This window comes from Macaca nemestrina, chromosome 6 (genome assembly GCF_043159975.1).
Source record: "Macaca nemestrina isolate mMacNem1 chromosome 6, mMacNem.hap1, whole genome shotgun sequence".
NCBI lineage: Eukaryota > Metazoa > Chordata > Mammalia > Primates > Cercopithecidae > Macaca > Macaca nemestrina.
In genome coordinates, this window is record NC_092130.1 from 11,620,977 (window position 1) to 11,636,336 (window position 15,360).

General features: G+C 47.3%; 1 protein-coding gene across 4 annotated transcripts in view; it reads left to right on the forward strand.

Moving 5' to 3' along the window:
• Nucleotides 1-15,360, forward strand: part of LOC105480842 (slit guidance ligand 3) — a 639,820-nt gene that overhangs the window by 510,848 nt on the left and 113,612 nt on the right. For all 4 annotated transcript variants that reach the window (XM_011740022.3, XM_011740023.2, XM_011740025.3 and 1 more), the window contains 2 exons: nt 612-683; nt 4,270-4,341. In XM_011740022.3, coding sequence (XP_011738324.1) covers nt 612-683; nt 4,270-4,341 — 144 coding nt within the window. The remainder of the gene's footprint in view (nt 1-611; nt 684-4,269; nt 4,342-15,360) is intronic.

Sequence of the window (15,360 nt, forward strand, 5' to 3'; positions counted from 1 at the left end):
GCCAGCCAGTGACTAGCCCACATCTCCAAGGCGTCCCCTGAGAATCCCAGGATATGCTTATATCATACACTGGACCAGACAGAGACTTAAGTCACTGCTCAAAACCTCCTTTCAGGTCAGGGAGGAAAAGTCACTGGGGAGGTGAAATGACTCAGGACTTTCTGGGAGAAAAATGAGCAGCTGCTGAGGCATGAGGCAAGAAGATGCCTACAGGAACCCTGGCCTGTGGTTGGTTGGGTGAAGCTGGTTCCTGTTTCATCTGTGCCATTCATTGCTTGGTAATGAGACGTAAGGCCCTAATTTGACTGGGTTCTATTTTCCACCTACAAAATGATGGCTCACGTGTTCACGGCTCGTGTCCTGATCAGGATGCCACGGTGAGTATTCTTTGAAAACCAAGAAGAGTGATGTAAACGTGGTGCACTTTGTCATGAGATAGTTGAACTGAAGGCTCTTGAAGCTCCTTCTCTTGCACTGTGAATAAATGAATTGCTTGATTGATTAATTAATCCTTACCATTTTGAATGCCTGAAACGCTTGATTCACACTTAGGAGTGACCGTTATCGCACCTTTGAGCCACGTTCTCAGACTTTACCGTTAATGTTTTCAGAGACATCAGCAAGAATCAGATATCGGATATTGCTCCAGATGCCTTCCAGGGCCTGAAATCACTCACTTCACTGTAAGTGGGGCCCGAGCCGGGGGCTGAGGGTGGTGGGGAGGGGGGCGCTGGAGGGAAGAGAGACGCGACCGTATTTTTCAGGAGGTGTTTATCAAGACTTTATGTTCCCTTACACACTTGTGGCAACCTGGTAAAAGAAACAAATATTTCTTCAGGGGAAATTGATCTTGGGGAATATTTCTACAACCCAAATGCATTATTTTTATTGATTAAGTGCCTAGCAGCTTTCCCAGTTATTGGCTTCTAATTCGAATGCATCTTCTACTCTAACCTCACATCCCCCTCCCACGCCACGTCCCGCTCCCGCCCCGCATGCCACTGCAGTGCTGTCTTTCTGGTGTAAGGAGAGATGGTGATGCATGTTTGTTACCGCATCCCACCCATTTGTGTGGCCTTGCCAAGTGAGGAGCTCATTTTCTTCGGCTGATTTTCAAGCTTTCTCTCCAGACCACCGTGGCCATTGTCCTAAAAAAACATCCACCCCATCCTATAGCCCTTCCTGTCTTTGATTTTGAAACCCATAGGCAACCCACTGGCTGGAAGCAAAGCTTCCACCAGTGGATTCCGAGACCCCTGCGGGCAGGAAGGTATAGAATGTCCTCATTCTGTCAGTGACTCGTGTGTGGCATAGGGAAGTCACTTGAGCCTTCTATGGATGCTTCTTAGTAGGCAGGACAGGGACAGTGATCCCATTCCCACCTAACACATCCAATGATGATCATGTGTACAGTAAAACGATAATTAGCAGCGTTTACTGAGCATTGACTGGGTACCAGCTACTGTTCTAGGAGTCTGTCAGGTTTAGTCCTCACCACAACCTAAAATATAAAATATATTGTCATCTCGCTTTTACAGCTAAAGAACTTGGACAATCTAAGCTCCACCGAGACAGGGATTATTATTGGTTTTGTTCATGGAGATATCCCTAGCACCACAAACTGTATTTGGCACAGAGTTAATATGCCAAAAAAAAATCTTGTTTTATTCAACCATTTACTTATTCAGAAATGTAACTTATCCGAAGTCCACAGTAACAGGTAGGAAAGGCAAGATTTGAACCCGCGCTGTCTGACTCCAGAACCCACACTCTTGATCAGTCTGTCTATATTTTGCCTCTCTATGCAGCCACGCAACCTGTTTACCTAATTTATGAGTGGACAGGTAACAAGATGCGCATTTTCCCCCCACCTGGCCCCATCCCACCGGGAAGGAGATGAGGACTGGGAAGTCTCTGATTCAGCTGTTGCCTGCTGCTTGCAGAGTAAATTAGTTTCATTTATCGAATAGAACATCTGGCTGGGATATCAGAGATGGGACCATGTGTGAGATTAGTGTCTGCTTGTGCTGAAGATCACAGAGGAGAAGGGAGAGGGGCCGTCTGCCACCAGGATCCTGTCTCTGCCCCCACCCTCTCTCTTCCCTTGTCTGGTTTCCCTCAGCCAGGATTTGGAGACAGTCTGAGGGCAATGAGGTGCTTCCTGTCTCGTAGGAAAAGGAATTCAAAATCTGGTTGCCAAACATGAAATTGACATGCTGCTGCCCGATTCTGAAATACATGTGAGCATTGTTTAAGTGAAGCACCTCTCACTCCCGATGTATTCATTCATCCACGCAGTAGATGCCTACTGTGTCCTGGCAGTATTATAGGCACTGCGAGTATGGCAGTGAACTGGACACACAGGATCCTTGGCCTGACAGAGCTTAAAGTTGAACACAAACACACCCAATCCTAGCTCAGGAGCAGCCAAGGTAAAGGGCTGGAGAGCCTTTACTCCTTACCTGTGTGTGCATTCATTCATTCAACAAATATTTATTGTGCTAGACTCTGTTCTATTTTGGGGTCTAGAGACCCAGTCATGAGCAGCCATATAACATCACTGCATTCGTGGGGCCTACATGCAAGGAAAATGGGAGGTGCAGGGGAGGGAGGCAGAAAAAATTAAAATTAAATAAATATTTAAGTCACATAATGTGACATAAAGAGAAGTGATATGAAGAAACTAAAATAGGGTAAGAGGTGGTATAAAACATTAAAATATTAAAGAGACATCTCCCAAGGAAGAGATGTTTGACCTCAGACCTGAAAGGCAAGAAGAAGGTAGTCAAGGCAAGACCTGGCGTGGGAAGTCAGACAGGTGTACACCCAGATGCCTGAGGTGACCACACAGGCAGGAGAGCCTCAGCCCACCTCCACTCCCAGCGGTTTTGACGCACTGGGCTCAGAAGCCTGCCCTCCCAAGGCATGGCAGGTGGTGTGAGTACCCCTCTGCCCCAAGCCCCCCAGCTTCTGCTACCCTAGAAGTCCTGACATCAGCTGAGACGGGCAGACAGGGACATTACTACATTTGGCACAGTGAGTGGTGGGGCATTAATATGAATTACAAATGTGCGCCTGAGCTATCATGCTGACTTTTATTTAGTCATTAATTTGTTGAAACATTAATGAAACACACCCGTAGGCTGACGGAGACATTCACTCTTCACTCCCAGTGGCGTCTGGAAAAGGGGGGTTTGGTTGATCGCACCCATTTACCATTTCCGCATCCTAATATTTTGTCTCCCCAAAGAAAGATGACAGCCTGGATTGCGATCCGAGTGAAAATGGAATATTGCATGCATTCAGTGCACTTCAGGGCTCTGGAGAGGACTTCAGAAAAACAACCAAACTCTCCCATGCTCAGTTCCCTGGGTCACAGAGGAGGCTGGACCCAAGAGACAGCAAAGCCCGTGCTATGGATGGGAGCCGAGAGAGGCCAGCCGAGCTTCTCTGGTGCCTGTGCAGAGCACCAGCAAGGGCCAGGCACAGAGACGCCCCTGAGCACTGTGCTGGAGTGGGAGACCCAGTAGCCTTCCTCCCCAGGCCTCACCAAGACACCAAAGACGAGACCCATGAATCAGAGACAGCAGTATGAGGGTCACTGGAGGCCCGTAGGAGAAAGGGGTAAAAGGGTTCTGAATTCCTAGGTTCCTGGCACTCAAAGAATAGGAAAAGTAGATAGAAAGTAAAAGCTGCCATTACTGTGAGACAGCAAAGCTCCCTAGTTTTTCCTGAGAGCCAGTCCTTGACTCAGCAGTCCCTGCACCATCTGGAGATGACCCCAGATGCACAAAGCCCTGTCTAGATGGATGATTAAATGACTCAGCTTAGGAATTCCTAAGATGCAAAGGGATATTAAAAGGAAACGTCCTGTAGGCTGGGCTCAACCTGATCAATACCCATTGAAGACACAGGGCCAGTCTCCCACACTGTGTGTTTATTGCCGGGGTGTGAGTCATATTAGCAGCTTAGGGAGATACCGCAAAGAGGCCGCTTCTTCCTGTTGGGGATTATGTATTGGGCTAGGTTGCCCAGGAATGGAGCAGGATAGAGCCCATTTCTCCTCGCCTCCCAGACAACCTGCCCTTCCAGCCCCTGGCTGCTCTTGGCTGCCTCTGTCTCACTGATGAGAAGGGATTAGGCAGGCCGTGGAAGGGGTTGTCCTGAGATCTCATACCCAGAACTGGCCGAGGTGATGGCTTCCTGCAGGACTGGGTTCTGGTGGCCTCACATCTGCGGTGATTGCTGTCTTCTCCTTCTCTCTTTCAGGGTCCTCTATGGGAACAAGATCACCGAGATTGCCAAGGGACTGTTTGATGGGCTGGTGTCCCTACAGCTGCTGTGAGTAGGAACCTTGTCACTGTTTGTGTCTTTGGTACTGTTGGAAGGCTCCCACCTGAAAACTTTGAGTCATGCTCTGGAGAGTTCTTTTGACTATGTGCAGACAAAAGAGAAACAAAAATTTTGAGCTGTCCACGCTTCACCCCCATTTCCTATTTTTGTGAAAGGAGAGCCAGCCAGTGGGCAGAGGAAGACTGAGGTCAGTGTGCACAAACCCAGATGACAGAGCTGAGGGCCCTGGCCCAGGCATGAAGATACTAAGCACAGGGTTTGGGGCTAGGAATTAGGAAAGAGTCAAATCCAACAAAAAGAAAAACATTTTTCAGTAGTGTGCTAAGAATATAGGGAACTAAAACATTCACATACTAAGTTCCAGTACTAAAACTGAGACAGAGCTGCTGATGGACATGTGACCTTGAAGAGGGGTGGGGGCGGGGGGAATAATTCGAGAGGAGCAGAATCAGTCACCAATGTGACTCCATCTGGGAAAGACAGGGTGGAGGGGATTGTTTACTTAATTTAAAGGAAGGGGTTGTTGCCTCGAATTTTAAGCTCAGGGATTATTTGTTTGCATTTATTTCATTCTGGTCATTTGCGCTTAAATGTTTGAAGAAGATAATTGAACTCTGATGTGGAGGAGGAAGGAAAGGAATTTAGCTCATAGTATAGTTTAATTTCTGTGCTGGTAGAATCATCTGTGATTTGTGATGAGGCAGCTATAGCATCTACACACATGTACCATGGGTGTGGGAGTGTGTGTATGTGTGTGTGCGCGTGCATGTGCACGTTTGCTCTGTGACCATCACAGTTCCTCTGGGTATTAGGAACTGATCTTGAGCATCCTTTAAGCAATGGAGAAGACCAACTCTCGGAGAGGTACATGACTCTCCCCCAGTCACACAACAGAATAGGTATGAAAACCGGAAAAGAACCTACATGGCCATGCTCTTCATTCAGAAACCTCCCAGTCCTCTGAATAGCACATGATGTATGTTTGCAGGGGTGTGTGTGTGTCTTTTTAAAATCGCCTCCAAGTCACAGGCAGTGAGGAAGAGGCCTGGCACCTCCCCGCCTCCCACTTGCAGTTCAGATGACCCACAGCATGGGTTTGTGGGCCAGGGCTCAAGCTGGGGCTCCAAAGCGGTGGCAGGCACAAGAGCAAAGAAGGAGAGAGGAACAAGGGACGCATCTTATGTGGTTGATGCCCAGGGATTCTTCAAGGAGGAAGTGAGAGTTTTCCTCCAGCCCTTTCTTCTCACATCTTTCCTCTACCCTTCCCATGTCCTTTAAGACTCAGCTCTGGGAAGATTCTCCCGGAACACACAATAATGTGAATTATGTAGGCATGAGATGCCCAGCAAGTTTTCAGGGAGCAGATCTGTCATATCAGCAATGAGGCTTGTTTCAGTGAAGCTGAAAGCAAGAGAGAGAAAAGTCTCTTTCTCTGCATCTCCCTCATCTCTGCCTTCCTGTCTGCCCCACTCTGTGTGTCTCTGTGTGGGCACATTTCCGTTCAATGGTCCCAGCCTTTGGTGGACTTTTAAGGCTGTGTGTTAGAATGACAGGCCAGGGCTCTGCAGGGAGATGGGTGTTTCACAGATGGTATTCTTTGCTTGTAGCAAAGAAACTGTACGTTATAACTGCCACCATAAGGCTAGTTAACTGTAGCTATTAATCCCTTGAAAGAAGAGTATCAATAGTATCCACCTTGAGGTGAATTTGGCAGTGTTGTGTTCCACCAAGCTGCTGTGATTTTCCTTTTATAATCTGTGTTTGTGTGCAGGAAGGAAAATGACTTTGCACGGATTAAGGAGACACAGAATGTGCATCACAGTGCCTAGCACAGTGCATGTATACTTAAAAAGATGTGTATCTCCAATCAAAGGAGACTGGTGGTTCCCTAGAGCTAAGTAAAAAGGGAGAAACTAGTCGATGATAGCTTAGGGATACAGAGTTTCTTTTCAGGGTCATAAAAATGTTCTAAAATTGTTGGTGGTGATGGTTATACAACTCTGTGACTATACTAAGAAACTGAATTGTATACTTTACATGGGTGAACTGTATGGTAGGTGAATTATATCTTAATAAAGTTGTTTTTAAAACTGAAAAAAAAAACCGTCAAAAAAATTAAAAAAAAAAAAAAACATGTGTATCTCAGCTCCAAGCTGATAGCAGTCATGAGGTTAATAGAACTAACAGGAGTTTGCATGGGTTGGGAAGGCAACTCCAGTTTAATGTCACCGTTTTGAGCAGATGGAATCAAGTAGCTTGGGTTAAAGAGGAAGCATCTCTCCTCTCTTGAAACCAAGAGTTGACACAACTCAGGCAGGCCTTACCAGAAAGAACCAGTAACTCGGACTCAAATAGCTGTCACTGGGTTTTGACCTGCCATTGGGTGGTTGGAAAGCAGGCCCTGATTCGATCTAATTTAGTGTTCAGCCTGCTGTAGATTGGATTTCTCCCTGTTGGACTGGAGACACTGATAAGAAGGCTCTGATTAGAATACCCTGGTAGTCAGGGTAATTTTTGTCTCCTTTGACTCAGAGGCTCTTTGTGAGAGGTTTGCATTTTTTCTTCTCACTCCATCTCTCAAATTATGGGTACCCCCCAAAGCTGAACTGCCTCTGCCACATGAAGTGGCCCTGGAGATTTCCTTTCTGGCACTTGTGGTGATGCTGGCGGTAATAAAGTGGGTGCATTAGTTGGTTCTCCTGCCTGCCTCCCCGCTTCCCTTACTCCTCTAGACTTTTTGGCCATCCTATCAAACTTGCCCAGTCCAGTATGTACACAGCCAGCCTCCTGGGAGCTTTTCTTGGTGTGTTCCTTTGGGCAAATGCCCAAAATTCTTGGCCATTCTGGAGAGAATGTCTCTGTTTTTTAGAGGCTGCAGTAAGTGCATCCACAAGGAACAAGCCTTAGCTGTCCTAAACATGATGTTCTGTCCTTGGTCCCCTAGAGCCTCACAAGAGTTACCCCCTTCAGTTTAAGTTCCAAAATCTTAGCGTTCAAAGGAATCTCAGGGCTCCAAGCACAGCCTCCTACCTGGCTAGGACAGGAATCCCTCCCATGCACGCTCTCACAAATCCTCCTGTCACTCATTTGCTGATGGTTCCTCTGATAAGTCCTCACTGCCTAGTTGGAAGGTGAGGAAGCTCTTTCTTATACTAAACATCAGTAATGTTTCTAGAAAACTCAGAAAAGTCTGTTATCATTGTCTTCAGATGTTTGAAAATAGCTAGTATGTCTTCCTATAATTAATCCTAAACGTGTTCAGTTCCTGCAGCCATTCATTGTATAAACACGCATTTATTGTTTATTACTAGCAACCCTTATTGTCTTTGGGGGATGCAAGGTAATCTGGCAGCTTCCGTCCTTAAAACTGGCTGCTAGGAAGTGAGTTGGTGCCCATTTGGACACTAGGAAGGATGTTTAGAATTGAAATATCCCACATGGAGGCATCTCAGAACCCAAGGTGAGAACAGGACATATCACTTGGCACATGATCCCAACTCCAGGGGTGGGAGCAGCTCAATTATTAGAGAAATTACCTGTCTTCCTCCTCACTGGAAGCTCAGGGTGAATGGTCTTGCTCCTCTGCATTCCGCTCCCCACCCAGGCTCATAGGCTCCTGGGACATCAGTGGAGATGGTGATCCTCTGTGGGCAGCCAGCCATCGTGCCCTGAGATCCCTCACCTTATAGCTCAGAGGTCCATCCTCCCCAAAGCAGGAAAAGGCTGTCATTTCCTCCGCTGATGGACAGCTGCAAGCTGCGTTGTTACAGCTCCCCTCCAGGGAGTAAGGAGCATTCATTTAGTGCTCATCGATCACATGACATGCATAGGAAAGTCACTTAAGTGGGGAGGGCAGTCATTTGAGGTGGAAGCTTTTAAACCCGCTCCAGGTGGTCTTAAACCAAACCAGACTGTCTTCGGGCTGGAATAAGTTAAGACAACTCTAGCACCTGTTGTTTAATTTTCTTGGAAGGCAGACAAGACCACGTGAGGCTCTCGGAGTTTGCCAAGCAACATGCCAATTACAGAGCAGCGAGCAAAACTTCACTCCCTATAGTTCACTTTTCCCCACCAGCTGTTTCACAAGAACTACTTCTGCTAATAATAGCAGCTAACATTTATTGAATACTTAATATGCTTCAGGACCTGAAACTGCTAAGCGATTTCATGTGCATCATCTCATTTAATCTTTACCACAATGCTAAGAGGAAGGTATTGTGGAAAGGCCCATTTTACAGATGGGGAAACTGAAGGTTAAGTGACTTGACCATTGTCACTTAGCATGATGGAGCCAGGATTGGAACCTGGGCAGTCCATGCCTTAACCACAGCACATCCAACCAGAGGCATCTGCTTCACCCAGTCACGGGCAGATCTGCAGAGCCAGTTTTTTGATATGCAGAGCAAGAATTTCTCAATGGCTCAAGCCACAGAAAGGGTGCTGCTGAACTGCAGATCACCTCCTTTTGTTATGGCTCAGCATAATTCACAGCTCCGTGTCTGTGGAACTTTCTCTGGTTCATTGTCGTCAGCCCACTGATGTTTGCCCTGATCCCTGTGAGAGGATAGTCAAGGAGCTGCTTGTGCTTAGAGACCCAGTCAAGGTGGGACAATGAGAATTCTCACCAGCAGAAGAAGCAGACTGACTTAGCAATGCGTTCTTGAGGGAGGGGTTCTTCCTCTCTTGTGTACCTGGAAAGCCCTTGGGTAGACTTAAATTCTGGAATCCATGCTAGTCATTGAATGAATGGTTCACCCCGTTTAAAGGACTGATTGGTAACCATGTGGCAATCAGATAGGAAAGTTACCACCCTAACAGTCATGAGGGAAGGAATGGGCAAGTCACCATAGGTGAGGTCACTTGATCTGGTAACCAAATCATAGTTCTCCCTCTCTGGTCTCTGGGAATCTCAGCTTTCATCTGTTTCCCACAGGAAAACCCAGTGGCTTACAGCCCATTCCTAGCACCCTCCTGTGTATCTGGGGTAGAAAGAGGTCTTGCTTTTCAGACAGGCCGCCCAGTGGTGTTGCTGCATGCCTGGTTACTCTTGCCTCAGGAATCGCCATGACAACCCACAGCCATTGACAAGCAGTGCAGTCACCAATAGGAGAGAAGGGAAGAGTCACTGTTGCCCCTAGTTGGGACTTAGAGGGCTCCTCCTGCTTCCCCTTGGGTGTTTAGCAAGATGTGGCCTAGAGCACCCATTTTCAAGCATGGAGAAGATTCTGGGCAGGGTCAGAATTCATGGCATCAGCTCTTATTGGGTTCTTCTCCACATCCAGCCTCAGTAGGTTGCTGAAGGTCTAAATTAATCCCCACATTTTATAGGGAAAAGATGATAACATAATGTTCTAAGGTGGGAGAGTGGTCCTTATTACAATTAATAGATAAAGAAATTCAAGATGACAGAGGATTAATACTAGAGAAATAAAAAGAAGGAAGGCATATTAATGTGGGAGGTTTGGCTCTATATCCTGTAGCTTAATTAGGGGTACAGAATAGCTCCCCTAGTTGGTGTCCTCACTAAGAGTTCATGCCAATGTGTAGAGGTGATAACTACTTCCAGGGACACACAGAACACTTTTTTAAATAACAAAGAGCCTTTATAACCCACTTTTTATAAATTCTCCTACTAAAGGAGCTAGAGAAAGGGTTATGCCGGATGCCTGTTGGTGCCATCTTTCTCCTGTTGTGTATCTGCATCTGAGCGTTCATGAAGCAGAAACAGATTCCCCATCCCGGTTTTAGGAAAAGAAGGCCCGCAGAGCGTCTTTCTTGGCAGGGGCCTGGGCCCATCTTCTCATCCACAGTCTTTTCTGTAAGAGCTTCATCCATTCTCCCGGAAGGGCCACTGCATTCTTTCTTGGCACCGGTTTTCTGAGGAGGCCTTGCTCTCTGGAGTCTGGAATACGCTTTCAGCATTTCTAGACAAATACCATAGAAGTGGGAGGAACAACATGACCAGTGTCCTCCACAGACCCTTGGTCAAGTGTGGAGAATATAAATGCCACCAGAATGATTGCCCTGAGCCACTGAGTCAACATGTGAATTGCTGGAGTTGCCAAAGTGATTTTGATGCAATTGATCATTAAGCCTGACTCCAGATGTCTGTGTTTTCCAAACTTTGCAAAAAAGGCCTGTGGGCTCCCGGGGGGAACCTTCATTGAAGAGTGGATCAGAGCAAAGGCAGTAGCTAACAGTGGGGCTCAGCGATCTTCTCCCCATGGGACTTTCCAAAAGCCTGGGTGTGGTGGGTCCTTTTAGTGGATCAAAATGGACCTGGTTTTCCCCCTGTGGGCCATCTCCCCATGCTACCTGGACCCCAAATGAATGAAGCTGGAAGCTGCTACTAGTGATGAGAACACCTGGGACTTTTCTGCACAGGCCAGCCCTGGTCCCATAGCAGAAAGACTTGAGTCCCGAGGGTTCTCCCTAGCCCCGACATGGGCATTTCATTTTCCTCCTCCAGCTCTAGCTTTTTGATTCCAGTGGCTTCTGTTTTCTGCTTTGCTTTTCCTGAAGGCCACAGCTCCCAGAAAGCAAGAACTCTCAGCAGCACAGCTATGCTGGTTAGTCAATGGACTGAGTGCTAATACCTCTTGACATGGAACATATGTGGCAGCCGAAAGTGCTCCAAGGCAGGGGGTGGCAGAGGGCCTCCTAGAGCTCACACTTGGAAATAAATTTAGAAGGTGCTGTACATGCACTCCCACTCTCCAATGTGCCACTCTCCTTAATTTCCTCTGACGGGAGCACGGCTCTTTTTGTTGTTGTTCTGCCTTATTGTAAAATCACCTGCTGCGTTGATGGGAGTGGCTACAAACAGGGTGCCTCAGATGGCTCCCTCAGGCCCTTAGTGAGAGGGGACTGGCTCTCAGGGCAGCATGATGATTGGAAACAAAATCTTTGGGCTATGATGGCATGAGTCCCAATACTGTCCTACCTCTTATGGGTTGTGGAACTTTGGTCAAAGTTATTTAAGCTCTCTGAGTCCCAGAAGTGTCACCTGTCAAAGGGAGATTAAATGGGGGTACCTGGCCTTGTGAAGTGTTTAATATGCATTACCTGTTAGGCCATGTGGCCCCTGCTGTTCACCTGGTGGTTGTGGTTCACCTAGTTGGATCATCTCAGCCTTCCCTCTCTTTTCATTTATATGATCTCCGAGGGTCCTTTGAGAGATAGATCTGGAGCGGGTGGCCCCAAAAGATCATTGGATCTGCATCTGGGGAAATACTGATGAACACAGAATTCACCAGGCAGTCCAGCCTGACTCACTGGACCCACCAGCAGATCGGGCTGAGGTGAGGTCTTTGGCCGGAATGTCACAGTTGTCAATTTGAGTACCAGGCAGCCTCTTGAATGAGGCCAGCTGGGACATCCCACCTTGTGTGCTATTGCTATTATCTCTGTCCTACGGTTGTCCCCTGGCCTGCTCAGAGTGAGGGGAGCACAGAGCCAGGCATATCAGCTCCCACATCGGCATTCAGTCGGTGATTCTGAAGGGGAAAGCCTTGCCTCGTACAGGTGCCAGCCACTCAGTAAAGGACCTGCCACCTTGTGCCAATGAAGGCTTGATCAGCATCCCATGCTGAGGCTCCCTCCTGGGAGTCAGGAGGACTTCAGATGCCTCTGCACTCCCAAGAGGCAAGCAGGGTCTTCCAAACCCAACCAGACCTTTGTCCACGTGAAGCACACCCAGGGACGGTCAAGGCTAGCGAAAATAGCTGCTCTTCACACATAGGGAAAATGGAAAAGAGAATATAGACTTTAAATAGTAGATAAGAGATGGCTTTGGAGTGAAACAGGCTGGAGCTTCACTTATTGCTGGGGGACCTCGGTTGAGTCTGACACCACTCTGAACCTCAGTTTTCTTATCAGAATAATGAAGATAATCATAGTGCCGTTGTGAGGCTTAAATAAGATAGTGCCTGGAAACTGCCTGGGAAAAGCACACAGAGATGTAGTCTCTAGAGAGGATGCTGAATTACTATCATTTCACACAGCAGTTACACCACTGCTCCTGAAATGGGGATGAACCAGGACAGAGAAAGCATCCTGGAATCTCTGCTGCAAAGAGGGAGAATCCATCCCTCTGGTGAAAGAGGGAGGCCTGTGTTCAGGATTCCTTATAGAACTGCTAAACCTCATTTCAAATGTTTGTTTACTCTCTGTTTGCTCCATCATATGGTGCTTTTAAAATTCCCCTCCAGCTCTTGTCCATGTACCAGATAGCTAAGAGCTCCTTTCATGGAAGCCAGGCTGAGTTGACTAACTGCCAGCCTTCCTCCCAAAGGAAACAGGGCACAGAGATAGGCTGTTAGATCTTGCTGATCCTGGGGACCAGTGAGGCTGTCCTCGGCATCTAATTCTGGATAAGCAGCTTAATTTTATCTCTCTCTGCACCTACGCACCTTGCCTGAGGGAGCCAAGCATCCCGGGAGAGAATGAGTGACCAGGAGACTCTGCCCTTTTGTGTTTTCTTTTGCTCCATGCTTCATGAGCTCTGCGCCTTGGGCTATCTTTGCCTAGTAATTCTGCCAGCCTGGGTTGTTTTGGTGCCTTACATATTTGAAGTAACATCCCATGCTGAGAGATCTAGGAGCAATAGGAAACAAAGGAGCATCTGGATGAGAAAAAAAGAGCCTAAATAGGCCTCATGAGTGAGAAGGATTGCCAGCGTGGCATTCCGTTTGTATGAAGGCAAGTCAAGTTGCCATTTCTTTCTCCCCATGGCCATCGTCCTTGTCTAGTGCCTAATATGCCCTAGAACCAATTGCTACAATTGGGCTTATGAATCTGCACTGGGGTTGCAAACCTAAATGCCCACTAAGGCAAGGAAAGTCAAGTAAACTAGTGAAGGAGACACAATAGGGAATAGTGAGGACTGTGGCAAATAGAGAGCATATGTCCTATCTAAAGGGGGCTACTCCATGGCTGCCTCCAGGGAACCTAGGGTTGCCTGAGCTCCTGAATTTTGTTTTTCAAGAGAAAATAGAAATGTGGTTTGGTGTGGGGGGGGGGGGGTGTGTGTGTGTGTGTATGTGTGTGTGTGTGTGTTGTATGAAATTTTCCAATTTTTAAAACACAAGAGGATTGAATAAACACATTTATTTATGTGGCATGATGCAAAATGTTGCAATAAGGATTCCATCCTCAGGCCATTGGATAGGCACCTCTGACCTGTTATGTACTGAATAGTTCAGTATTTCCTGACCAGATGATGTACTCAGAAGGCCCTGAATGTCAAGGTTTAGAACAAAACACTTACCGTGTGTGTACTTTAAAAAAAAATCAAAACACTGTGTGTGTGAAGGGTCCATTCCTGAGCCCTGGTTGCTGGGCCCTGTTGAGTCCTCCAGCTTTTCTCCCTGTTTCTCTGCTCTATCACATTTCCTTCAAATGCCCCCAAAATGCAGTGACATTGACTAAAATTTAATACACAAAGCATAGGAATTTGAATTTGCAGTGGGGAGGGATGTTGCAAAGAGTATAGACCGATAGGATGGGTAGACAAGACATTCATAAAGAAGAAACTGAGCCCTCTAGAGACCTCAATTATCGTAACCACTTCTCTCATGCTCCCTAGAAACGTGTGTGACCTTGAAAACACCTGCCAAACTCTCAGCCTCAGTTTCCTCCCCTGTCACTTGTGAGTCAGGTTCTGAGAATAATGGGACATTGGGAAAGCACTTTGGAAAACACAGTATTCTAGCAGTATGAGCATTTTTTTTTCCACTGCCAGGCAGGAGGACATCTGTGTGAACCCTTGGGACCTTGCCCATTATTAGCCAGATTAAACAGGCAGTTCTTCTTCCACTTGTCACTGCCACAGCTGCTTGCCTACACGCAGGGTGCACTGGGACCGTGGGGAGTATGGGGCCTGCAGCAAGGGAGAGGTGGCATGGGTGATTTAGCACCATGGACAGCCCCACCATTGTCAACTGCAGTCCCCCTGGGTCCTGGTATGGAGAGACTCCTGAGGCAGGCCAGCCTGGCATGGATCTCATGGGTCATTCCCCACCAGGAAGGGGCTGAGCCAGCCTTGAAAGTAAAATTTTTGAAATTCAACATTTCTGCTGGTTATTTTCCCCTTCCCCCAGTTTCATTTGAGAGGGGGTAAGAAATGATTTTACATCGACTGCAAGGCACACCTAGTCAGTCTAGGATCAGTAAAGGTAATTCTTAGGATCTCAATGTGCTTGACTTGCCAGCCCTGCTCTTGAAAACCGCCTGTCACCCTCATGGCATCCTCTGTTTTCCCAGACTTCCACCCAAAGGGGAGCTTCCTATGATGCTTTTTTCGGGAGTCTGAAGAGCTAAAAACAGCTTCCTCGTGGATAGGGAGGCTGACCCTGGAAGGGGTGAGGCATGAGGGATGGGTGCCACCTTAGAGAAGTGAGATCCTTGAAGCTGCATGTGGAGTTTAGTATACATCTTAATAAAGAATAAGCACTGAAAAGAAAGGGAGGAATAGAATAGCTGTCATTGGTGCCATTATAGAGTTCCTAATCCTGTGTGGAAAGCAAATGATAAATATCCTATAATCGCAAATCGCGATGAGTGTCAGGAGGGACATAAACAGGGGGATGTGAGAGACGAAAACGGAGTGAGGGTCCCATTGTAGATGAGGGGGTCAGGGCAGGCTTCTCTGAGGAGGGAACATTTGAGCTACAGTAGAAAGCAGGAAAAAAAGGCAGCCCTGCTGAAAGAAGGTAAAGAGGATGTTCAAAAGTTCTAGGGAAAAATCTGGTGTGTCTGAGGATCGAAAATGTGGTGGGGGGCTGGGCATGGTGGCTCACACCTATAATCCCAGCACTTTGGGAAGCCAAGGCAGGAAGGTCACCTGGGGTCAGGATTTCGAGACCAGGCCGGTCAACGTGGTGAAACCCCGTCTCTAGTAAAAATACAAAAATTAGCTGGGTGTGGTGGTGCATGCCTGTAATCCCAGCTACTCGGGAGCCTGAGCCAGGAGAATTGCTTGAACCTGAGAGGTGGAGGTTGCAGTGA